Below are 26,856 nucleotides of genomic sequence, written 5' to 3' on the forward strand. Positions count from 1 at the left end.
GGGTCTGTGCCAGAAGATATATGAGAAGAGACTCGAAGACCTAAATATGTACTGTCTAAAGAAGAGGAGGAACAGGGGAGATATGATACAGACATTTAAATTCTTGAAAAGCATTAAGGAAGGGAAAGCTGTAGAACCAAAGATAAGAAATGAAGCTGTGAGGAGGTAACCTTATGTCTCATGAAAACGATGGTGGGTGCTTGGAATGCCCTCCCGATGGAGTTGGAGGAGACAATGATGGATTTCAAAAATGCATGGGATAAAGACAGAGGATCCCTATATGGGAAGAGAATGGGATCTAAGTGTAGAGCATTTCTACCGAATACAAAGTTAAATGACTTTTCGCGCGCTATAAAATGCATGGAATGGGATAACCTGCACAAGGTAACACTTAATCCTAAATAAAGACATGAGGGGGGTAAGCTGTATTGCGTGGCAGTCACAATCCTAAACATAGGAATGCGATGGGTAACCTATACAGAGCGGCAATTGCAGCTCTAAACAAAAGCATGGCGGGGAGGGGGGGGGGGGGGGGGGGAAATAACCGGCATGGAGTGTTAGTTACAACTTTGATGCTATCAGTTCTTCAGACAAATATTGGATGATTTTAGGTAATTGATTTTTTTTTTACAGGTTTACAGGTAAAGGATATCATTCTTAGCAACAAATTTAGTAAACTTGTCTAATCACTTGTTCGTTTAAAAGATCTGACTTACCAGGGAAAGAATCCAAAGGTAGATAATGTTCTACATGATGACCAACACAAACCAATACAGCATCAAAGATGGCCGACTTTTGCCTCCCATCTACCTCTGTAATAACTTCCCATTGTCCAGTAGTGGCAAAATCTTGACACTTTTTTACACTGCAGACTACAGTCTGATAATAAAACACAGTAATAAGAAACAATAAATAAGAATATAATTTTTCTAGTGACAGCTAACCCTGCCCTTAATTGTAGGGGGTCCTAATTCCTGACTGATTAAATTGCTTGTGAGGGACTTTCCACCGTTACTCAGCAGCATGTAACTGGTTAGTGCCACCAAATATCACCATAGACTGCAAAAATGAAAGCCTTCAATTTTGTTGGCAGTACAGGGGCAGATTTAGCACCTATGTGGTTAGTGATATTCAGCACTTACTAAGTTAAGCAGTCAAATCAGATCACATAAAAGTTAGTCCTATCTTTTTGCAGCATCATTTAGGCAGTTAAGGGCTGAACATTGCACTTAACCACATAAGAGAGAGCCGGCCACATAAACCCAGATATTCAATTCAAGTGCTCGGACATACCCCGGCATTGAATATCTGGGAATAATGCCAGAGGTGGCAGAAAAAAGGATTGGAGAAGAGATGCTGGCCCAGTGGAAAGAGAGAGAGAGAGAGAGAGAGAGAGAGAGAGAGAGATGCCAGACTAAAGAGAGTAGGTGGGGGGGGGGGGGGGAGCGCAGAAGGAAGGGAAGAGAGAGGAGGGACAGGGACACAAAAGAAATGCTGGCTCTGGAGGGAACATAGGGACAAAGACACAGAGGAGAGACATTGGACAGGAAGGATAAAGACACATAATAAAGATGGATGGTGGACATACTGAATAAATGTCAAAAGGGAGAGAACACTCTGGAGAGAGTTAAGAAAAAAAAAAACCCCAGAAAAGCAAAAGAGACATTAAGACCAGAGCAATACTCAGACAACAAAGATAGAAAAAAATCTTTATTAATTGCATTATGTCACCTTTGAGAAATGTGCACCCGTCCTCCTCTACCCCCCCCCCCCAATCCCCAATATCATGAAAGCGATGGTGTTATTAAGGGCCCATCTCAATTTTTTTTACCCGGAGCCCATTCATTCCTAGTTACACAACTGCTACAGTGCCAGTTTTTTCTATGCTTGCTGTGAACAATCCAGCTCATAATCCGCAGTCCTGGGCTGCAACCATCAATCTTTCATCAATAGCTATAGGAGAGTAAATAGGATTATGCTTCTCCTCGGCTCCATCTTTTTCTAGGTTCACTATTTTTCTCTTTTATTATGCCTGCTCCCCTTACCATACTCTTCCAGTCTTCCCGTCCCCAGCTTTATGACTTATGTTTTGAAGCACAGCATCATGTTAATACATCTGTGCAAAAGTGTATCTGCACCTCCTGAGTTTCATAGCATCAAATATAAAAATGCTTGACCTATCCACTCTAGTATTAAAAAAATGTTTGCATTCATAGCCCATCTTACAACATATTTAGTATTCAGATAGACAAAGTTCCTACCTCAGAGAGCTTACAGTCTAAATGGGACCTTTAGGAGGTAAAGTGACTTGCCCAAGGTGTGTCAGTGGGGTAGGGCATTCCTGTGTCATAATGTCCCTAAAGGCATGTAACCATTTGAAAGGTCTGATCCATCTATTCAAGCATTTGTATAATTACTTGATTCTAGCTTGATTGTATTTGGTTGCTGATGTGTTTCCCTTTCAACACCTATAGTATTAAAAGTCAGCATCTGTTTACAGACTGATTATCATTGAAGAAAATGTTTATTACTCAGAGAACAAGTAAGCAGGTGTTGTCCTGGCTTAGTAACTAGGAGGGTCCCTCAGAATGTCTTAGTGCAGTGAATGACAAACATTGTGATTTAATGTTAATTTTGTCAGGTGATTAATCAGACTTTCCTTAAACCGCATGCATTGTGCAAGCATAGCATGGATCAGATGGAAAATAATTAAGCCCAGAGCTCTGTGTGGTATGAACTGTGCATCTAAGGCATTATATTGTGCCATAAAATATGGAAAGACTCTTTATTCACATTCATTCTGCGTCTTCAAATTTGTGCAATTGTAATGTTTATGTTTATGTCAAGCGATAGGAGAGATGTATTTTATGATGTAAAATTATTATAATGGAATGTAGCATCACTCTACAGACTTTACACTTTAGGTTATAGGATTCTTTCTACCAGTTTTAAGCAGGTTGAATTCATACTAAAAAAGCAACCCATCCACACAAAGACTTACCTTGAACTGGATATGTCTTATAAGGTCAAAATGCTTTGCATAGAGTCGATAGTATTCCATAATTTTAGAATTATGTAGATAGTTTGGAAAATGGTCAGGCATTGGGAAGTCACTGTAACACATCATCTCCTTGCAAGTGTTGGTGACAACAGAGCGATAAATGCTGGCTCTGCCATCCTCTACCTTTTCCTGAGAAAAAATATGAAAAACAAAACTATTACATTATCTGAAAAGTTCTGAGAGAAGAGGACATTTCTCTGGGTAAGTGAACATTATTTTGCTCTGTGCTTTGGTGATTTACAGATTGGGGATAAAAGAGGAATTGTAGATTTATTGATAGTTTAAATTAAAAAAAAAAAACCCCAAAACCAAACTACTACTCCATAATAGAAAACCTTTTTCCCCATAGTTTTAAAATTGAAATTTCTTCCATAGCCTACAGCTTTAGAATGCACAGCAGGGCCTAGTTCAGTCTTCATACCCACCTAACCTCCCCAACTCCTGCCCACCCCTAGCACATCTCTTCATTTAGGGTCCTGTTTACTAAGCTGTGCTAGCGATTTTAGCGCATGCTAAAACTAGTGTGCGCTAAATGCTAGAGTCACCCATATGTTCCTATGGGCAACTTAACATTTAGTGCAAGCTAATCATTAGTGCGCGCTAAAAACACTAATGCGCCCTTAATAAACAGGGCCCTTATAGTCTTAACTTACAGTCAATTATTCTAATTAGGATAACAAGAAGGGAGTTTTCATTATAGAGTTTTAATTATATTTAATTACTCTCTGAGAAGCAAACACTAAATAAATCACACAATATATCTGTCACATAGAAGAGGCTGTAGAGGAAGTGAGCCCTCGTGCCCATACCAGGAATGCCTGGCTAGGTGGCCAACAAGTCCCAAACTTCATCTGGACCAACCTCCATTCCACGAAAGTTGAGCCCTTAGGTGTGGACGGCCAGCAGAACTTAGAAGCAGCTCAGTTGGAGGGCAAGCTGGCGGGGATCGGTATCCAGGCAGATGTCCAGGCAGGAGGTGGGTAGATGGTGGTCTGGTTCCAAACAGAGATCTAGGCAGACACAGACAGACTGTGGTCGATTTCCAGGCAGATAGCGGTCAGATAATGGTCGGTTTCCATGCAGAGGTCTAGGCAAGTGGTGGTCAGACAATGGTCAGTTTCCAGGCAGAGGGCAGAGGTCAGACGGTGGTTGGTTTCCAGGCAGAGGTTCAGGCAGACAAGGCTAGCCAAAGCAGTAACAGAACAGCAAGACAGCGCACAGAGCCAAGGTGGGCAAGGAACCTGTTGCTGAACAGCTGGGAGAACAGGGAAGCCTGAAGATAAAGGCAGAGGAACGTCTGCCAAGAGGACACCACCCTGATGCTAGTGGTGGCTGCACATCAACCCAGAAATAGTGGAACAGTGCCATGGGGAGATGCGGCCAGATGACAAGGCACCACGGGAGGAGACTGCAGTAGGAAAATGGCATTGCAACAGATGTGGTCTCTTTCCTGTACCACAGTCCGATCTCAGGAGATGGCAGGATCTGCGAGTAGACTAGCATGACAATATCATATAATCTTAAGGCTTTTCATATAAATCTAATATCCCTAGTACCTTAAGAAGTTTTAATTAAACAACTCAATAATACTAAGATGAAGACAGCAGTGCAGCAGCAAAAGGGGTGCTATCCAGTCTTTTGCACTGAGTGTCACATATATGATTATCTCCCAGTTGGAGTGAGGTTATGTGTGTGTGCTCAATGCAAAGAGCTCCTAGCTCTCAGAGAACGAGTCATTCTGTCAAGGCTAGAGTAGAAAGCTTGTCTGCTCTGTGACACAGCCTTGTGTGCCCCTTTAGAAGCTTCTGTCTCTTGCCAGCGCTGTGTGCACTACTTGTGCTCCAGTCCCTTGGGAGACCCTCCATTGTTCTTTCTCCCTTCCCAGTGTACGAGTGGGTTCCCGATCGGCCATGAGGCCCACCCGAATGCTCTATCTCCCATTTTCTGGTGGTGCTAGTTGTTTGTCCTGAGTGTGTGGGGCTTGGTGGCAGTTGTGCTTAGGGCCTGTTTGGTCTACCCTAGGCCTTGGCCAAGATCTTACGCTAGGCCTTGACCTGGGTTCAAAGGCTCATCACCAGATTAACAAGCAGCTTTAAAATAAAATGGGAGAGAAAATCTAGGAGCGCATGGGTCAATGTGGAATATCCTTGAAGGAGACTATTGAAACAAAATATTTAGGGAATCCCATTAGAGAGGTATCAATAATGGTAAAAGAAAGCCAGAAGTGCTTAATGGGAGAACAGAGTAAAGGATACAAATTATGCCCATCAATTTCAAAGCAGCTTGTAGATAAAAGGAAAAAACAAATTTAACGTTTCAATAGATAACTACTAGAAGCCTAAAAATTAAGAGGGGACAGTTAGAGGATATAGCACTAAATGAAGAGGTAGATAAAATAAGCATCTCAGAGACCTGGTAGAAGGAGGACAATGAATGGGACACTGAGCATCCAAATGGTAGATGAAATTAATGTGGACAAATGCAAGGTGATGCATATTGAGAAGAATCATCCAAGTCATGGTTATTTGATGTAAGGGTCCACCTCAGGAGTCTGCACCCAAGAACAGATCTAGGTGTAATTGTAGACACATTTGCGTGTGGAATTTTAAGTGCCATTTATAAAATGTGGGTGTTTATGTGCATATACTAGCATATATATACAGTATAAAGAAAAGTCTTTATAAAATTACCTCTATAATTCACAATGAAATTGTGCTAGTCCCTAACAGGGGAATTCTATAAGTGACACCAAACGTTAGGTGTGGAAAAGCATTCTAACAGAAGCAAAGTGCCAAAATGGGGATGAGGCGGCAGAGCCACACAAAAACACACTTGCGTGCCCATTTATAGAATAGCCCCTAAGTGTTTACACATGGATCTGCAGAGGGGCGAGGTTATGGGAAGGGCATGGGTGGATCAGGGGTGTTCTCTGAAAATGCATGCCAGTATTTTGAGCTGATGTAACTCCTCACACCCAAAGTTGAGTGCAGATCCTGGCACTATGCAAAAGAAGATGTAAGTGATCTACCTCCACTGGAAATGGTTTTCAAGGGTAACGATGTGGAGGACCTGAAAGAAATCTCAGTGAACCTGGAAGATGTACTGATCCAAATTGACAAGTTAAAGAGTGATAAATCATATGGAACTGATGGCATACACCCCAGGGTACTGAAAGAACTCAAACATGAAATTGCTGATCTGTTATTAGTGATCTGTAAGCTGTCGTTACAATCATCCATAGTACCTGAAGACTGGAGGGTGGCTAATGTAACGCCAATTTTTAAAAAGGGTACCACGGGTGATTTGGGAAACTACAGACTGGTAAGCCTGTCTTCAGTGCTAGGGAAAGTATTGGAAACAATTATGAAGAATAAAATTACTGAACACGTAGAGAAACATGGTTTAATGGAACAGAGGTAATTAAACTTGTAGATGACACAAAACCATTCAAAGTTGTCAAAATGCATGCGGACTGTGAAAAATTGCAGGAAGACCTTAGGATACTGGAAGACTGAGCATCCAAATGGCAGATGACATTTAACGTGGACAAATGCAAAGCTATGGACATTGAGAACCAAATCATAGTTACCTGATGCTAGGGTCCACCTCAGGAGTCAGCACTCAAGGAAAGATCTAGGGTGTGAAGCGGTAGCCAAAAAAGTAAACAGGATGCTAGGAATTATTAGGAAATGGATACAAATAAGACCAGGAACATTATAATGCCTCTGCTCCCCCAGGTCATTACGGCTAAGTTCTGTAACTACATCTTTTCCTTCTCTGCCTTTAATGTCTCTGCATTTCAGAGTAGTTTAGAGTATATTCAGTCATTCATTTTGGCCATTTCTGCTTTGTTTTACCATTTGCAGGGATTTTTCATTTTCTTTGAGTACAACTTTCTTCATGTCTTCCTATAACTCTTCTGATGCTCTGTCATGAGTATCCAATGCCACAACTTGATTTCTCAGGCAGTTTTTAAATTTTGGTGGTATATTTTCAAGATCATACTTTGCTATGTCCATGACTGGCTTGTTGCTTTTCAGCTTTAGCTTGAGTTTGCATACTAGTAGCTGGTGATCTGTACTATCATCGTTTACAGGTTTGTCTTCATTGATATCCCCAGGCAATTTTATAAATGCCTACTTGAACACATACATTGTTGTTCTACACATTGAAATTGCTTATAAAATTACCCCAGTAATGAACAGTCCCTGCTCCTTGGAGTTCGCAATCTAGTCAAGACAAACAGTATGAGGCATTCAGCTAAATCAGTGAGGCCACAGTTGGGAAGAATTAAACCAGAGGGATAATAGATGGAATTAATTAAGGAAGAGGCAATAACACTGTACTTTCAGATCCTAAATTGGCATCCAGACTAACATTTCCAGCTACATTTCAAGATTTCTGTGAAATGCTAATAACAGAATATGGAGCAAGACTTAAGATTCAAAGGTGAGGTCAATAATTAGGCTTCAAATGAGAGCAAGTGGCATTTATTTAATTGGGCAAAGCTGGTAGAATTGTGGTAATTATGTCACAGACCAATTTATATAAGAAAAATATGGCTTGGGATTAGTGGATGAGGAGGAGGGTGTGTAGGGCATCCACAGAGTCAGAGTGTATTCTCTTTCCTCATGTCAAGGATTTTTATTGCAGGTTAACTGCAGTTCAAAAGACTTTCATATACTAAAAAAAAAAACCCCATGGAAACACATACAGACAGATATTCAAAAGCACTTTTCCAGATATCAACAGCCACTGTCTGGAAAGTGTCCCAGCAGGGCCCTCAAACACCCCCTTTTCACCCATTCCCCCTCCCCGCCCTCTTGTCCCATGCTTGTCTTTTTTAATAAATACACCTTTATATTTTCTTTTGATAAGTGGAAAATTTTTATTGAAACGGCTGCGGCACTAGTTGCCAAACACAAGATTCTTTAACAATCAAGGTCAAACAAACCAAACTCAAGCAAGCATCATAAGTACACTGGCTTATTCCTTTTCCCTTGTCTGATAGAACCATAGCTAACTAATTGTAAGAGGTAACCCTTGAGACACATCACCTCTGTATTAGAGAGTTGCATGGGAACAGAAATCTTGCCCGTCCCCGTGGGAACCTTACCCATCCTCACCAATCCCCGCAAGAATTTAACCTGTCCCTACCCATCTGATGCTTGTGCCTATGTCAGAGCTGAGGTCTGCGCATCAGCCCGGGAGCAGAGAGGATTAATAGTAACATAGTAAGTGACAGCAGATAAAATCCTGAATGGTGCAGTCTGCCCAATAGTCACACTCATTATCAATTCATAATTAAATCAACAATGAACGTGATATTATGTCTTTCTTTGGCGATTCTGGGACATAGATCATAGAAGTCCGCCCAGCCCTATCCTTATAGTCCAACTGCTAGAGTTGCCTTCGAAGCCCACTCCAGCCTATTTGTCTTCTCATTTGCGTGAAACAGACCGTAAACATCTGTCCAGCACTGTCCTCATGTTCCAGCCACTAAAGTTGCTGTCTAAGTCCTTTCCAGCCCATCCTAAACCAGATTGCCATATATGAGACACAGATCATAGAAGTCTGCCTGGTATCAGCTGTAGTTCATCACAGCCAGCGTCATCATCTAAGCATCACTCGACTCATCCACACATATGCAGCCATTTAAGTTTAGGTTTTTTTTTTATAACTTCCACTTTCTAATTAGAGATCATCTGTGTTCATCCTATGCCTTTTTGAATTCCATCATCTTTTGTGTCTCTACCACCTCCTTAATGGAGACTTTCTGCATCTGTGCTATTAAAACAAGAAGGAGGAGGAGACAGCACTCAAAGAACTTGGTACTCAGTAAGTGAGAGGTTGGCACAAGTGCAGCGTACACTTCCATGGGAACCCCACAGGAACAGCTTCCGTCCCCATGGGAACCCTCAGAACTGCTTCCGTCCCCGTGAGAACCTCGCAGAACTGCTTCCATCCCTACAGGAACCCTGTGGGTTCCATGGGATTCCGTGAACCCTGTTCCCATGCAAGTCTCTACTCTGTATGGGGCCTCTCAGTACTTTGATATCACCATTCTAACCCTTGAAATCCAGGCGCAAATGATTCCTATAGGTACGCCTTAAAAACGGGTTACTCTCGCTGCCCATTTCTTTCTTCAGGTTGCTGTAATAAGCTCACCTAGTCCCAACCTCAACTTGACTGCCCAAATCAGGTGGCATGTTGTGGCTTAGAATAATCCAGTTTTGTTAATCATGAGTTTAGACACTGTCCATGTAAGACAGGGGGCCACCACCCCTCATCCATTACAAGAGCAGGTGCCCTCTCTTTAGAGCAGGGGTTCTCAACCCAGTCCTCGGAACACACCTAGCTAGTCAGGTTTTCAGGAAATCCTCAATGAATATGCACGAGAAACATTTACATGCCCTACCTCTATTGTATGCAAATGTATTCATTGTTGATATTCTGAAAACCTGACTGGCTATGTATGTTCCAAGGACTGGATTGAGAACTCCTGCTCTAGAGGGCACCTTTGCTCTTAAGACATAGCTTTCTAATGATGCCCCCACCTTTACACTATGTGTTCACAGCTCTATGAACCTCCCATGGCTGTTTGTTGAAAGTGGTTCACCTTTCTCTTTCAAGTGCTTTCTATGTCTATGGCCACTTCATTTTCCTGGCTTGGCTCTCCTTCCTCAAAATAAGTCATGTTCTCATGTTCTTCCAGAAACTCTCAGTCCTGCGTCTGCTCTGACCTTTCTGAATTAGCAGGGTTAGTTTGAACCTGTAGAGGGTGTGACTCCTTCCCCCAGCCTTTCCTTATGGGATGACATACTGCTTTGTCATCCAATAGAATTGGGCCTCATCTTTACCCCTGACTGTCAAATGATATTGCCCTGCTCTCAGAAAAGGAGTAGGAGATAAAACCCTCCCTTCCTGCATCCATAAGCTTTTTCCTTGAATCCAGGAGTTTTAAAATGCTCTGTTCTGCTGCTAGGAGCTTTAGAGCTAAGACCCTGCTTTTTAAAGAGTTTCTTGGGTCTTCCTCATTATGGAAAAATAAAATAAATCTGGAATTTAAAACAAATGCTGACCATAACATTTGAATGGTGACCAGTTAAAATCTTATAAGCAGGTAGCAAAACAGAGGAAAATACCAACACAGGCGTATATCAACAACAGGAAAAAAGTGCAGTAGGCCAAAAGAGATGACAATGTTTATTCATAAAGCAGAACCTGACATGGCCAGTGTTTTGGCAAATAATTGCCTGTCTCAGGATTCTTAAAACATAAGCATATAAATTAAAAATATAAAACTCAAAACAAGAAGTACAATCACAGAAGATTGGGCAGTCTAAAATAATTATGAAAAAAAGAAGCTGAACGTGCATGTATAAATAAATATATGTTTAAATAGCATCAACGTAGAGATATTACATGTTGGTGCTATTTAATATATTTATAAATGATCTGGAAATTGGAACGACGAGTGAAGTGATTAAATTTGCAGATGATACAAAACTATTCAAGGTTATTAAAACACATGTGGACTGTGAAAAATTGCAGGAAGACCTTAGGAAATTGGAAGACTGGGCATCCAAATGGCAGAAGAAATTTAATGTGGACAAATGCAAAGTGATGCACATTGGGAAGAATAATTCAAATCGTAGTTACTTGATGCTAGGATCCACCTTGAAGGTCAGTACCCAAGAAAAAGATCAAGGTGTTGTTGTAGATAATACGCTGAAATCTTCTGCCCAGTCTGTGGTGGCAGCCAAAAAAGCAAACGGGATGCTAGGAATTATTAGGAAAGGGATGGTAAAAAGACCAAGAATTATAATGCCTCTGTATCGCTCCATGGTGTGACCTCATCTTTACTGTGTTCAGTTCTGGTCCCTGCATCTCAAAAAAGATATAGGGAATTAGCAAATGTTCAAAGAAGAACAACCAAAATGATAAAGGGGATGGAACTCCTCTCATATGAGGAAATGTTAAAGAGGTTAGGGCTCTTCAACTTGTAGAAGAGACGCTGAGAGGAGTTATGATTGAGGTCTATAAAATCCTGAGTGGTGTAGATGAGTAGAAGTGAATCTATTTTTTTACTCTTTCAAAAAGTACAAACACAAGAGGACACACTATGAAGTTACATGGAAACACTTTTAAAATAAATAGGAGGAAGCATTTTTTCACTCAACGAATAGTTAAGTTCTGGAACTCTTTGCTCGAGAATGTAGTAACAGCAGTTATCAAATCTGGGTTTAAAAATGGTTTGAACAAGTTCCTAGAGGAAAAGTCCATAGTTTGTTATTGAGGTGGACAAAGGGGAATCCACTGCTTGCCCCAGGATTGGTAGCATGGAATGTTGTTACTCTTTGAGATTCTGCATGGGATCTTGTTACTCTTTAGGATTCCAGAATCTTCCTATTCTTTGGGTTCTATATGGAATGTTGCTACTTTTTGAAATTCTGCATGGAACCTTGTTACTCTTTAGGATTCTAGAATCTTGCTATTATTTGGGGTTCTGCATGGAATATTGCTACTCTTTGTGATTCTGCATGGAATCTTGCTATTCTTTGGGGTTCTACATGGAATTTGCTACTATATGGGTCTGGATTGGCCATTGCTGGAAGTAGGATACTGGTCTAGATGGACCATTGGTCTGACCCAGTATGGCTATTCTTATGTTCTTAAATGTATATGTTTTTAGACTCATGTCAGGTTCTACTTTATGAATAAACTTTGCCTCCTACATTACTTTTGGCCTACTGTGCTTTTTTCCCGTTGTTAAAATCTTATAAGCATATAGAAATTAGTCATCTGAGATTATCTGGAGTAGGTATCAGGGATATGCACAGAACAAAACCTTTTGACTTGTTTGGGTCTTTTTTCTCAGTTTTGAGGTGTATTTTTTCAGTTTCACACATTCTTTTTTAACATTTTTTAAACATGAATTAGAACTTTTTAACATGCACAGATTGATTGTATTGTGAAAATTCATGTTAAATCAATTTTGTGCTAACTTAAATTTTGAGCCATGTAAATAAACAAAGGGGTCCTTTTACTAAGGTGCGCTAATGGATTTAGCACATGCTAATGATTAGCGTATGCTAAATGATAAGATGCCCATTATATTCCTATGGGTGACATTATTTAGCGCATGCTAATCATTAATGCATGCTAAATCTTTTAACGCACTTTAGTAAAAGGACCCCAAAATGTATGCTAATAAATGCAATCCCTAGTAGGCACTTGCATTCCAAGATGGGTCATAATTTGTTTCTCAATCTCAGAAAATGAACTACCACCATAAATCATCTTATCTTCTTTTTAGAAAGAAGTTGAAATCTTTTCTTTTCAATTGGTTTTTTGTTAGGAGATACTTCTTCTTTTAATGTATTATCATTTTGTTGAAATATTTGTTTTTCAACATGTTATCCTGTATAGAATAACTTTTCTGTAATATTTGTCAATCAAATTAATATTGTACACCACCTAGGACCTGTTTAGTATAGGCAGTTAATAAAAGCATGAATTAGATTAGACCTCGAAACAGATGTGGAGGGGCATTTTCGATATGACGAGTTTTGCGCTAATCATCCCAAATCCGAATAGTACTATTACTACTACTAATCATTTCTATAGTGTTACTAGATGTACACAGCGCTGTACACATTATATGCAGGTACTTTCTCTGTCCCTAGAGGGCTCACAATCTAAGTGTTTGTATCTGGGGCAAAGGAGGGTTAAGTGACTTGCCCAAGGTCACAAGGATCTGCAGTGGGAATTCAGCCCAGGTTGCCAGGATCAAAGCCTGCTGCACTAACCATCAGGCCACTCCATTTTCAAAAAAAGCAAGACGTCTATCTTTTTTCTTTTTCAAAAACACCATTTGTAACAAGGTGTTGTGCTCTGTGCGCTTATCTTTTCAGGTCATTTTTGAAAAATAAAAAACAACCTTACATGTGCAAAACATAGAAAAGTAAGCTATTGGGATGTAGGAGGGGCCAGAAGTTTTAGCAGGCTGGTCCCCAAGACATCCCAGGAGAGCAATGGGGCACTCAAGGGGGCACTGCTGTAGACCATATAAATGCTCACAGGTACCCATCTCACCATTGCTCCCTTATCTTGTCTGATGAGCTTCCAAAACCCACTCCCCCCAACTGTACACCACTATAGTAGCTCTTATGGGTGAAGGGGGCATCATCTATGTGTGGGTACAGTGGGTTTCTGTTGAGTTTTGGAGGGCTCACACTTTCCACCTTAAGTATAACAGGTAGGGGAAAGTATGGGCCTGGTTCCACCTGTCTACAGTGCACTGCACCCACCACTATACTACATGCTGTTCTAGAGGATGTCATATACGCTGGCAAGTACCATTTTTATTCACATTTTTGGGGGTGGGAAGGAGTCAGTGATCACTGGGGGAGTAATGGGGGGGGGGGGGTCATTCTTGATTCCCTTAGTGGTCATCTGGTCATTTAAAATACCTTTTTGTGCCTTATTCATTCTAAAAACAGGTCTAGACCAAAACATTGAAGTTTTTGTCCTAGACATTTTCATTTTGTTTCATTATGGCTGTAAAATATACAAGTGTTAGGCATGCCCTAATCCTGCCTTCAAAACACCCCCAACATGCCCCCTTGTCATTTGGATGCACTGCAGTCAAAATGCATAGATAAACGTATGCAAAACAGGTTTCGAAAATACCGATTTGGACATTTAGAGAAGAAATCAGTCCAGACACTTTTTTTTGAATGTTTTTCTCTTTCGAAAATGAACCCCAAAGAGAAATAGCCAGTTAAAGCCCGTTTGACATAGAGCATAGAGATTAAATTAGATAACCCAGGATGGGATGTGTTCATTTCAGGTTGTATTTTAGAAAAAGATCTGATCGTGTAGATCCTTTTCTAAAAATGTACAGGAGTGCATGTATGTATGCAGGTGCAGGGAGCAGGAGAAGCTATTTTACAAACAGACGTATTGAAAAAATGAGTGTGGACCAGGCAGCTTCTGTGTGAAAATGTTGGCTCTTACATGTGGAAGTGGTTCTTAATCTCCATGTCTAAGTGCCGATACTTTCACGTGTAGCTGCCATTTTTGCAGTGGCGTTTCTTGGTCGGCTGTCATCCAGGGTGGTCGCCACTGTGCTTCCCCTCCCCCCGGGTGCAGCACGATCCCCCCCCAAGTGCAGCATCATCTCCAAAGCTTCCCCCCCTGGTGCATTCTTCTTGTCTGCTGGGGTGCAGGTAGCAGCTGCGTGGCTGTTGGCTTTGCCGGTTCCCTGCTCCCTCTGCTGTTACTTCCTGTTCCAGGGCGGAGGGAGCAGTGAACTGGCAGAGCCGACAGCCACGCAGCTGCTCCCTGCACCCGGGGTGGACCATCCCCACCACCCCGCCCTCAGTACGCCACTGCCCTTTTGGACTAGAGTCTGTATATCACGCCTGAAAAAATTGGTGCTGAAACAAAATACGCCTAGGCGTATTCTATAAAGGACGCCTAAACATAGGTGTAGTTTATAGAATAAGCCTAAATTTCTGTGTGGTTTATAGAATACACCGAGCGCCTGTCCACATGACTAAATTTAGTCATGGACAGTTACGCCAAGTAAAACATGGTAAAAAATGCCAGTGCCTAAATTATGTGCGGACTAGGTGTATTCTATAACAACACATAAATTTTGGAAATACCCAGGATCCGCCCATTCCACGCCCATGGTCATGCCCCCTTTTCAACTATGCAACTTAGAATTTACATGCATCATGTTACAGAATACGCTTAGACAGTTCTGCGTGTAAATTCTAATTAATGCCAATTGATGTCAATAATTGCTTGTTAAGTAGTAATTATCAGCACTGATCGGCTTGTTAGATAAGTAAGTTGCACGCACAAATCCAGAATACAACTGGACCTTGCGCGTGCAACTTAAATCGCGCTACATGGAATCCCGGGGTTTATGCTTATTCAGGCTTGATAATATCGCTCTTTTTACATGGCAAATCAGAGCAATGTACAAGTGAAATAAATAAAGTTATAAAAGTAAGAAAGGAACTCCATAAAAAGTAGGGGGGGGGGGGGTAAGTGGTGAGGCTGCAATTTTAATATGGCTTCATTTTGGATACAGAAGTCAACTGCATGAAGTTAAAGAGAATGACTCCTGTAGTCCCTTCTGTAGAGCCCTAACTTGAAACAAAAACTTTCTTAAAACCTCTATGTGCAGTTGAGCAGGTGCAAAACCAATGTGGAACTTTTCCCCGTACACCTACATTTCCTTTGTGAAACAGGAAATACATGTGTAGAGTTTAGTCCCACCCAAGCTCCGCCTAATCCGCACCCCTTTGAAAACTCTATGTAGCATGCATCTCCACGTATAAATAGCAGCTTTCCGAAATCGTTTTTTACAGGTGGAAATAATGGTTCTAAAATAGCCCTATTAGTATATCGCTGGTCATCAAAATCCTCTTATAGAGAAAATATAAATAAATAGTTAGCACTTCATAAGGAGATAGAGTTCCTCTGCCTTTCTCAAAGTCCATCATACAGAAAGTATTACTAAAGTGAAGGCTATACAGTGCCAAATGTTAAGGCAGTACAGAATCTACCATTTGACTGTACATTACTATAGTGAGATAAGAATTGGGGATAAGAATAATCACATTATATGATAATTAGTGCTATTAAACATCAGGGCAAAAAAATTTGGGAGCCACAAAAAAAGTAACTCTGATTTAGAGAATGACACGGGGACAAAAATTTGTCCCCACCCCGTCTCCGTAGGTTCTGTCTTCATCCCCACCATGTCCCCACAGGCCTCATCCCCATCCCCATCCTGTCCATGCAGGTTCTGTCCCCGTCCATTTCCCATCTCCATGGGCTCTGTTCTCATCTGCAGAAACCTCGAACACTTATCCTATATAATAAAAAGCACCTCCAACGTTCTGAAGCTGACTCTGTGGCAGTGAAGCCTTGAAGCATTCGTGCTCTCTGTAAGGCTGTATCCATCTCCTGAATTGACGTCACGTACTTCTGGGTACGTCACATGCAGCAGTGACCAATCACTGGAAGGGAATGCTGCAGAGTTCCCAGGCAACGGAATGCAACGTCACACACATGTGGGTGTCATCGTCCCTCCCTTCCTCCCTCCCTCCCTTCCAGTTCCAGGCCCCCTCCCTCTGAATTTTAAAAGTCATCCTCACTTACCAAGTCAGGGTTACGGCGCCCGGCAGCAGCAGTAAAAGGCATGCAGGCTCGGCCCTTCTCTCTCTCTCAGCTCTGGTCCCGCCCTTGCAGAAACAGGAAATGAGGGCGGGATCAGAGCTGAGAGAGAGAGAAGGGCCGAGCCTGCACGCCTTTTACCGCTCCTGACGTCCGCCGTAACCCTGACTTGGTAAGTGAAGATGACTTCTAAAATTCAGAGGAAGGGGTGCTTGAACTGGAAGGGAGGGACGAAGACCCTGGAACTGGGAGGAAGGGGGATCCTGGAACTGGGAGGGAGGGAGGGAGACCCTGAAACTCAGAGAGAGGGAGGAACCCTGAAACTCGGAGGGAGGGGGAACCTGAAACTCGGAGGTAGAGAAGGAGGGAGGGGGGAACCTGAAACTCCGTCCCCTGGAACTCGGATGGAGGGGATGACCCTGGAACTTGGAGGGAGGGAGGGGATGACCATGGAAGTCAAAGGGAGGGAGGGAGGGGAGACGACCCTGGAACTCGGAGGGAGGGAGGGGACGGACGACCCTGGAATTGGGAGGGAGGGAGGGGGGCCCATGGCACACACTCTCATTCTCACACACACACACTCTCTCTCACACAGACACACTCACACCCAGTCTCTCTCTCTGTCTGTCTGTCTCACACACACACACACACACACACACACACTCGCACATTCACTCTCTATCTCTCACACAGTCACTCTCACACACACGCTCTCAAACATACATACTCCGAGGAAAACCTTACTAGCGCCTGTTTCATTGGTTTCAGAAACAGACCTCTTTTCCAAGTGATTTTATATTTAAATCTTTTTATTAAAGTATAAAAAGGAACAATATGCTGTGTAACTGTTGTGTATAAATTACAAATAGAAAACAATAATAACAGCTAGCAGCTATAATAACCCTCCCACTACCACCACCCTCTACCCTTCCAACCCCAACAATAGCTGACTTCTCTACCCCAAGGAATCCTAATCAACCCTGTTAAAATGTCCAGGGGTACAAAATACAACCCGTTCTGTATGCCCTAGAAGGCAGAAATATGCCCTATGAAGCACTGTTATGATGTTTTAAATCTGTGGATGAATAAGAAGTCATCAACAATCTCAGGATTCAGTCTAGCTCTCCTGTCTCCCACAGTCCCTCCTGCAATAGAAGATATGCTGGTAGCAGAATGTACATGATCCCCCATGCAAATTTTGCTAGCTGTGGCCAGCATGTTTGCTTGTTTTTCCAAAAAAACTAAAAATATTGTTGTCTGCATCAAACAAACATAAATAACAGTCCAGTTCATTAACAGGCTTCAAAGTAGAAAGTGACATGGGGACAAAGTTTGTCCCCGTCCTCATGGGCTCTGTCCCCATCTCCGCCCCATCCCTGTGGAATCCGTCCCCGGGGAATCTGTCCCCACCCCATTCCCGCGGGCTCTATCCCCATCCCCATGGTGTTAGTCTGGTTGTGAGCCCTTGGGCCCCGGCCGAGGCCTGGTATAGGGGTTAGGCCAAGGCCGAGGGTGGGCTGAGCAGGCACTACACACTACCCTAGCTACCAAGCCCTGTACACACACGGAGCAACCAACTTGCACCTCCAGAAAAGGGAAGATAGGGCAATCAGGCGGGCCTCACGGCCTATCCGGAACCAATTCACTCAGAATTCAAACATGCGGGCCTCATGGCCTAACTGGAACCGACTCATACTTAGGGAGGGGAGAAAGAGACTGAACAAGGGGTTCCCCAAGGGGACTGGAGCACCAGCAACACCCTCGGTGCTGGTAATCAAGGAGAAAGGGAAGCATACACAGAAACACGTCAAGCCATAGCCCACCACACACAAAGAAGGTGAGGGACTGCAATATAAGATACTGTAGGCAGAGACCCTCAGCAGACAGGGAAGAATAAAGTCCGCAAAACGGAGTGCGGAGCATAACACACACACCCAGCACAGAAAAGGACAGTGCTCTGTAATACAGGAGGTAGTACAGCAAAGAAAGGACTGAAACACAAAGGGAAGACTGCAGTAAACAGACAACTGCCAGAAGCAGAGAAGCTCTGCAGACAAAGGGCTAAACCAAGCTCAGCACACACACAGCAACCAGAGGCAGGGAACACTGCAGACAATGGGTTAATCGGGAGTACAATGAAAGAGCAAACAAACAATCCCCCACGGAGAGAAATAACCCCTAGTCTGCTACAAGGGCAGGACTTGCCAAGCAGAAATAAACACGGCACAAAGGGAACTCCGAAGGAAGGGGAAGCAAAACAAACAAACTGGAACAGAATGAGGTAGGAACTCACCACACAGCACCACAGCCAAACAGAGAAACCCAGGTGTAGTGAGAGAGGTAATTAGACATACTCAGGCAGCAGCCGGCAGACAGAGACAGAGCAACAGAAACTGCAAGCAAGGAAAGGAGTAATAACTCCACGCAAGCACAGAGCTAATAGCTCAGACAGAGCAAAGGTAAGGCTTCAGCAGAATTAAAGTAACGCCAAAGCAGGGGTTGTAAGAACAGGTGAGCTTAAGTAGATCAGACTGACATCAGCTCAGCCCCTGACGGGCCAATCAGGAGTGGTTCCAAGCATTCCCCTGTCTGACTAGCAGAATTCTAACAGAATCATAACACATGCTTACTGTGGGTCCCCGTCCCCGTGTCATTCTCTACTCTGATTACACTTATTCTAGAATTTTAGCCTGTAAATATTTCCACAGAATTATCAGATAATGAAATTCCTACGTACTGTGAACCTCCAGAGGCCACCAATATCGTCACTCCTCTCAAAGCAGGTGGGCTCGAGTCCTTCATCCAAGCAGCATTTAATGGCAGACAATCCACTTGTCCCACTTCCAATCACTGCAACTCTCTTAGCCATGATGTCTTGATCTGAGGTTCAACCAGAGCCTGTTGGTTTAATTGTATACTGTTATTTATTCAGTTTTTAGAGAGAGGCTAGAATTGTGCCACAAGACACCTCTAGGAACAAAGTTTGCTGTCTGAAGTAAATAAAATTCATCCATTTAGTGAGATTATATTCAAACTCAGTAGAGCTGGCTCGTCTGCTTTGGATTTTAACACCTGCGCAATGTACTGGCATGGCCTATTCCGTTTTCAGTATTTTTAATCTGGTTTTCTTGTTCTCTTTCTCTAAGCCAACCCCATATCGTTTCTCCGTTAAGGGTGTGTTTGGAAAGGTGAAGAAATGTTCTCATCCTTGAATGCAGTGTTTTTTCTCTTATAAATGCAGTAACAGGAGAAGGTGGACACAGAATTTATACAATATGCAGTGCAGCTCTGAGGACAGACACTGCGAATGGGAAATCCTTTAGCTTCAGTGGTTTTCCTATCTTTAATTTATAAAACTTCTATTACTATTAAATGCAAAACTAGATTTCGGCTATGGTTTTCAATCAGACTTTGAAGATGATTTGCAGTGATGAATCAGACCTAGGAATGGACAGAGCTGGCTGTGCATGTGTGTGCCTGCATGCATATAAGAAAAGGAACGTAAAATGAAAGAACACCCGAGATCTGAAAACAATTAATGCAAAACACAAAACAGCCTCGGATTACAGAAGGGAAGGCAGTCAAAATGAACCATCTGCAACATTCAATGAAGGAAATAAATCATTGGTATGGAAATTTAAAAAAACAACTGCAATGGAAAAAAATAACAAGTGACTGAAATTCCTTATATATATGACAAAGGGACAGATATTGAATGGGTTACTGGGCAACCAAGATATGGTATGACTGAAAATTAGACTTACATCTACTTGGCTAAATTAACAATACCGGTAGTTTAAAGATGATTGGTTAAATTAAACTCTGTTTCCAGTATGCCAATTTTTGAGTGGCTAAATATAGCCACTTAGCTGGATAAATTTGCCCCAAGGAATCTAAGCAAGCTAACTCATTATATCCTTTGAATATCAATCCCTAGGAGGTATAAAAAAAGAAACAAAAGTGTAACATAAATGTGCTATCTTTCTCTTGTCCCTGCTGCTCACAAGCAGTGAGCTGTGAATGGCTCATGGGGCTGCCACACATGTGCTGGTTTCAATGGCAAGTCCAAAGAAGGGTGAGGTTGCCAGCATCACCCCTGGCCATCCCAGGGCAATGGAGGGTTAAATGGGACACTAAAGGTCACAAAGAGCTGCTGTTGTTCCCAGCCCACTGCTCTAACCATTAATCTACTCTTCCACCCAAAATGTGTAATAAGAAACATAAGTATTTTTACAATGGCTGTAAGTTTCCTCTGCTTTAAGAACAAGCTTTATAAAGTTTTTGAAAACATAGAAAACAGATATAACTTAGTAAAAAGGAAACAATTTGAAAAACATATGGCCCATATGTATCCATGCTTTTATCAATTCTTTTCTTTAAACAAGTAGGGGAATGCCAGTGAATACATGGCTTTGGGAATGCCTTCTGGCATAGATTTGTAGAAGGAGCATAAGAGGTTTGTGGTAGAGGTGTGTTTGGATGGTATAGGGCTATGACCCTGTGTAGGAAGTATAGGTGAGGGGTAGAGGAGTGTGTATGGGGGGGGGGGGGTAGAAGGAGTTGCTTGTGATGGGGATGTGTATATGCATGATGTATGTGTAAATGTAGGAATGTGTGTATTATGAATTTTTGTGTTTGTTGGAAGTGTGTGTGGGAATGTATGGAGTCTGTGAGAAGTACGGCAAAAGGTACTGGAGGTATAGAGGAGTATATGAGTGAATGGCACACATGTTTCCTTGTACCTTAAACATGACCCCTAGCGGTAGTACTATGAGACTACCACTAGGGGCGCCATTTTGGGAGATGATACCAGCAAGAGCAGGAGCAACTGTGGATTGCTCCTGCGCAGAGAACCACTAGGCCATCAAGTATGGGCCAATAGGCACTGGGGATGAGAGTGGGGTCCTTTGGGGGGGGGGGTTGGGGATTCTGATTGGGGGTGGGGTGGGGATGTGATCAAGAGAGAGTTGGGATGTGACTGGAGAAGCTGCAGATGCTGATTAAGGGTAGGGATGTGATTGAGGGGTGTGGATGCTGCTTGGGGATAGGGATGTGATCAGGGGTGCAGGTACTATTTGGAGAGCTGGGATGTAATCAGGGGGTGTGGGTGCTGATTAGGGGTAGAAATGTGATCAGGGTGCGGGTGCTGACCAGTGGGGTAGGGATGTGATCAGGGGGCGGAGGAACTGTACCATAGTCCTTTAAGATGTGGCTCATAAGCAGCATTATTTATTTACCATAGGAATTATCAACCTGTGGTACAGAGCTCTCCTTGTACCACACCTTGATAAGTAACTTTCCCCCTTAGTCAGTCTATCAGTATCTTCCCTTTGGTTGGTTCTTTCTGTCACAGAGTTCCTAGAACCTAGATGGTATAAAAGTAGGTGCTGTAGGATTAGAATACTATCATATATGTGCACATGTGCATACATACAAGCATAGGCAGTAAATTTCTGCGTATGTGCTATTTGTAACTATGCAGATGGATGTAGATGTGGGTGGATTCTGGGCAGAGTATGGACAAGGCACATAATTACAGTGTAACTTATAGAATACTGTTATCCACATATCTCTGGCACTTAGGTACCAGTATTTCCATCAGCTTTTCGGTAGTGTAAGTGCTTGTGCCTATATTATAGATGTGTATATTGACTGCTATGCTAGTATTTTATAAAGGAAAGTAAGTGTGTAGTTATAAAAGAGCAATTCTGTAATCTACGTGCCCCTTTCATAAGTAAATATCTAGAATACTAAGACTTACACACTTATCCCTGGATTCTATATAGCATGCCTAGAGATCCGCACCACAATTGGCGTGGATTCTATTATAATGCATGTAACTTAACAAGCTTAATAAGCTAAAGAGCGCTGATAACAGTACTTAACAAGCAATTATGAGCACTAATTGGCACTGATTAGAATTTAGGTGCCCAAGTCGCTAAGCGTATTCTGTAGCGATGTGCTTCGAACATCTAATGCGTGCAGGCAAAAAAGGGGGAATGGTTATAGGCGGGAAAATGGGTATTTTGTGGGTGTTTTTTTATTAGTATATAATCAAGTATATAACACTTGATCAAGAAATTCAGAAAATAAAATAAAAGCTTTACATCAGTAATATAAGAGATTAAGGAAAACAAATGGTTAATCTTCTTTTAGACCACAATTGTGGGGGTACATAAAATAGAGCTCAGGAGAACAGCTACACAAAAATCATTACACAGGTCACAACATAAACGCTATAGCACGCTATTCCCCACCCCTTTTACTTATTCTCAACCGAGGGTAATACAATATGAATCTTTTTCAAATCTATAAAGGCACCTAACTCTTCCGGAAGAAAAAAAAGACATATTTTATGCCAAGATATTTAACAACACATTTGCATGGGTAATTAAGATAAAAGAAAGCCCCTAATAGCAAGGTGTCCATTCTTAAAGCCCAAAATTCCTTCCTCCTATCTTGTGTTTGCTTTGTTACATACGGAAATATCCAAACTTTTTTCCCCATAGAACAATATTTGTAAATTACGGAGTGATAACCTTCTCACCGCTTCCAAATCTTGCTCAAACACAAATGTTTCCAAAAGTTCAGATATATTTAATGTCTTTCTTTTCTTGACCAGACATTTCCAAAGAATTCTCTGCGATTTTCTTACTAGGTAAATAGTATATCTGATTTATCGGTGGAATCATTTCTGGGGTAAATTTCAAAATCTCAAGCAAATATTTCTTAAATACTTCCAAAGGGGTAATACCAGGAGATTTTGGGAAATTCAGAAAGCGAAGATTTAATCTATGATTATAATTTTCTATCTGTTCAATCTTATGGTGTAATATCGTTTTACCTTTTACCACCATTGCGGCACAATCTTGTAAATTCTTTACATCTTCTTTAATTTTATCCATTTGAGTGTTAAATTCCGTCTTTATATCGACTAAGGAATTTGATAAAGTTTCAACAGTACTCACTAAAGTCGAGACTTCAGTTGTAGATTTTGCCACTGTATTATCCAACTGCTGGAGAGCAGTGGCGTTTCTGGGGGGGGGGGGCGGTGGATACAGTCCGCCCCGGGTGCACGTCGCAGGGGGGGTGCTTCGCGCCTGTCTGCTCCGCTCATTCTGTGCTCCCCCTGCCCTGGAACAGGTTACTTCCAGTTCCGGGGCAGAGGGAACATGGAACGAACGAAGCCGACAGGCGCGCGGCACCCCCCAGCAGGTAAAAATGCACCTGGGGGGGGTGTCGTTTCGCCGGGGGGGGGGGGCGCATCGGCGATCCGCCCTGGGTGTCAGCCACCCTAGGAATGCCACTGCTGGAGAGCTTCCCAGATAGTCTCCAGCATTACTGACTCTGGCTGCTTTTATGGCGTAACACGCTCAATCGAAGCACAGACAGGCTTCAAATCTCCCAATGGTCCCGTGTTCTCAATTCCTCGATCCGGAGGACTTCCTGCAACTTCTTCGAGTTCAGGAGACCTCCACTGAGACACGGGTCCTTCAGGGAGAGGCGGAGGGTTGAGCGCCGGGGGTGAGAGAGTGACATCTAGCCCAAGTCTCCAGTGTTTCCTCCTCCCGGAGCAACAGCAGGGAATTTCCCGGTGTTTTGGGTGGGAACTCTCGTTGCGAACCTCTCAATGGTTTGCTGCTGAGGTGAGGAGGTTCTGGTCGTCGAGGAACCGGCCTTAACCGTCCCTATACGTTTAGTATGAGGCATTAAGTCTGAAGAAAAGTTTTAATTCAGCGCTTTCCACGAGACAGTCAAGCAGCGATCAGCAGCGTGCTGCCATCTTGACATGCCCCGAGTGTTCTGAAATTTATGCGTCTAGTTATAGAATATGGTCCAGTGCACCTAAACCTACGTGCTGAGATTTACATTACATTTTCATTGGTGTAAATGGATGCGTGTAGATTTAGGGGTAGGTAGTCCACCTAGGTAGATGAACACCAAATCCCATGGAGTACAAGCACACACAGAGTCGTGGGAAGTTGACCAATGACTCCAGGAGAATGTGACAATGGTAACGTTCAGTGAATAAACTTTAAAGTAGACTCGACACATACTGTGTTTCGGCCCGTCCCCGCGAGCTCTATCCCCATCCCCGTGGTTGCTGCTGGTCCCCGTTCCCATGTCATTCTCTAGTCTGTCCTTCTGTAGGTGGTTGAGAAGGGGTGTGTGTTTGTGTGGAATATCTTTCTGGGTATAAATGTATGTAGCCGAATTATCTCTTCCAGCACCTTTCTGTGTCCTAATTTGGTATGTTTGATCTGATGTCTCCTGATTACCAAGGAGATGTGAATTCGTTTGAAGGCAAGGGGGTGCCTACATAATGCATGCACCTTGAATGGACACAACACGGTCTTATTCTTCTTTGGCAAATCTTGAATTTTCTGTCAGATTTGGGAAGTGTGCAATCTGTCTTTTGCATAGTAAAGGAAGCAAAGCATTTCTATTTCTCTTTCTCCAGGGCTGCATTGCACACAGAGTGAGGCTTCTTGTAGCTCCCAGCTCAGTTTTTGTATGCATATTTCTGTTTGAAATTTGTGATTTCTTATTCTCTGTTTGATGAAGGGCTGGTTTCTTCGCCAACATCCAGGTAGTAACTCAGACTGAAGCACAGCAAGGATGTCAGTCATGCCCTAGTGAACAAATTCAGATGTGCCACAGGTGTGCTCTGCATCCAGGACTGCATTTAAAGTTTTTTGGGTTTTCTTCCACCAACTTTCATATGCAAGGTCTGTTTGAGAACTTAAAATTGCTGGATCCCCTTGACGTTTTTCTTTTAGTATCACAAATTTCAACTTTTGCTCAGCAACAGTCATGGAATAAGTAATTACATTTGCACTAATAGAACTCATGGTATTTAGATTCACCTTTAATTCTTGCACACTACCACACCTCCTAATTCTTCTGAGGATTTAGGCATGCAATGAATTCAGCTAATGAAACTTGTTTAGCATCTCCCTTAACAAACATTTCTGTAGAAATTAAAATCACATTATTCATTGATGCTAAAAGGACTTGGCTAAGAACTAGAACAGGTTTCACACTACTCACCTTGTCCTCCAGCTTACATTAATTCTGCCTTTCTTTTCTGTGTCCTGCTATGCTCACCTCAGTTGCCGGAGCTGGTATGCTAGGAAACAGAGAAACAGAAAAGGTTTATGTAATTGGACTTCTGCAAGAAAATAAGGGGAGGAGTTTCCATTCCAAAAAAAAAAAAATGAAGCACCTCTTTTTCTTAAAAATAAATGCCTTTATTTTTATTTGACAAGAGATCTACGTCAAGGAAACATTTGGCCCTTCTGTGACCTCATTGCAGACATATGCCAAAACTGTTATTGGAACACCCAGACCTTTTACAAAATCCCTACTATAATCATTCTGTTTAAAGCAACATCTGTGTATAAGCACTATGAAAGATAATTCACTACATGCAAATCTCTCACATGAATATTCATTGTGGGTATCCTGAAAACCTGACTGGCTGGGGTGCCTCTAAGACCAGGTTTGGGAACCACTGCACTAAATTAAGCACCCTGGGTTTTTATAATCTAAAGGTGGAAGTTATCAATGCAAGTTACCGTTAAGACATGCGATTTTACTGTTAAACCCCAGTTATTTAGGGGTCAATATTCATCTGGCAGTGACCAGCATTTTGCTGACAGCTGCTGGATTTATACCCCAAAATTCAATGCCGGACCATGATTAGGCTTCAGCATTGTAAGCTCTTTGAGCAGGGACTGTCTTTCTTCTATGTTTGTGCAGCGCTGCGTACGCCTTGTAGCGCTATAGAAATGCTAAATAGTAGTAGTAGTAGTATCATTGAATTTCCGGGTTTGCAGAGCTGGCTAAAACATTGCCATTTAAGTGCTAAATTCAGCACTTAGGGCTTCATTTACAAAGCCATGCTAGTGATTCCCATGTAGCAAATGAGAGGAAGCCCATAGGAATTGAATGGGCTTCCTCTCATTTGCCGCACCAAGAATCAGCAGTGCGGCTTTGTAAAAGAGGCCCTTAGGGGGTGTTTTACATAGGCACGTTGGGGTTTTTAGCACGCGCTAAAAATAGGCGTGTGCTAAATGCTAAAGACACCCATAGAAATACATAGGCGTCTTTAGTGTTTAGCGCATGCCTATTTTTAGCTCGCACTAAAAATGCCTGCGCGCCTATGTAAAAGACCCCCTTAATTAGCTATAGGGCACCACATAAAAATAGGACTGACTTTTATGTGATCCTATTTATGCAGCTATCTTGGCCAGTTAAGTGCTCAGTATTGGCACTTAACCAGCCAGATGCTGACTTCACCCCTGTACCAACCCCCTCTTCCCAAAATAGCCAGTTTTGACATAGGCACTAACCAAACATTTTGCATTAGAACATAAGCATTGCCATACTGGGACAGACCGAAGGTCCATCAACCCCAGTATCCTGTTTCCAACAGTGGCCTATCCGGGTCACAAGTACCTGGCAAGATTCCAGAACAGTAAACCAGATTTTATGCTGCTTATCCTAGAATATGCGGTGGATTTTCCCAAGTCCATCTTAATAATGGCTTATGGACTTTTCTTTTATGAAGCTATCCAACCCTTTTTTAAACT

At 42.4% G+C, this 26,856-nt stretch overlaps 1 protein-coding gene across 1 annotated transcript in view; it reads right to left on the minus strand.

The window, feature by feature from the left end:
- The window catches only part of LOC115473230 (dimethylaniline monooxygenase [N-oxide-forming] 2-like), a 54,242-nt gene extending 28,827 nt beyond the window's left edge, over window positions 1–25,415 (minus strand). The window contains exons 1-4 of the mRNA XM_030208007.1: window positions 25,313–25,415; window positions 18,999–19,159; window positions 3,002–3,190; window positions 717–879 (exon numbers count right to left, since the gene is read on the minus strand). Coding sequence (XP_030063867.1) covers window positions 717–879; window positions 3,002–3,190; window positions 18,999–19,130 — 484 coding nt within the window. The 5' untranslated portion in view covers window positions 19,131–19,159; window positions 25,313–25,415. The remainder of the gene's footprint in view (window positions 1–716; window positions 880–3,001; window positions 3,191–18,998; window positions 19,160–25,312) is intronic.
- Between the last annotated feature and the right edge of the window lie 1,441 nt (window positions 25,416–26,856).

The sequence above is a fragment of the Microcaecilia unicolor genome, chromosome 6 (genome assembly GCF_901765095.1).
Source record: "Microcaecilia unicolor chromosome 6, aMicUni1.1, whole genome shotgun sequence".
Taxonomy (NCBI): Eukaryota; Metazoa; Chordata; class Amphibia; order Gymnophiona; family Siphonopidae; genus Microcaecilia; species Microcaecilia unicolor.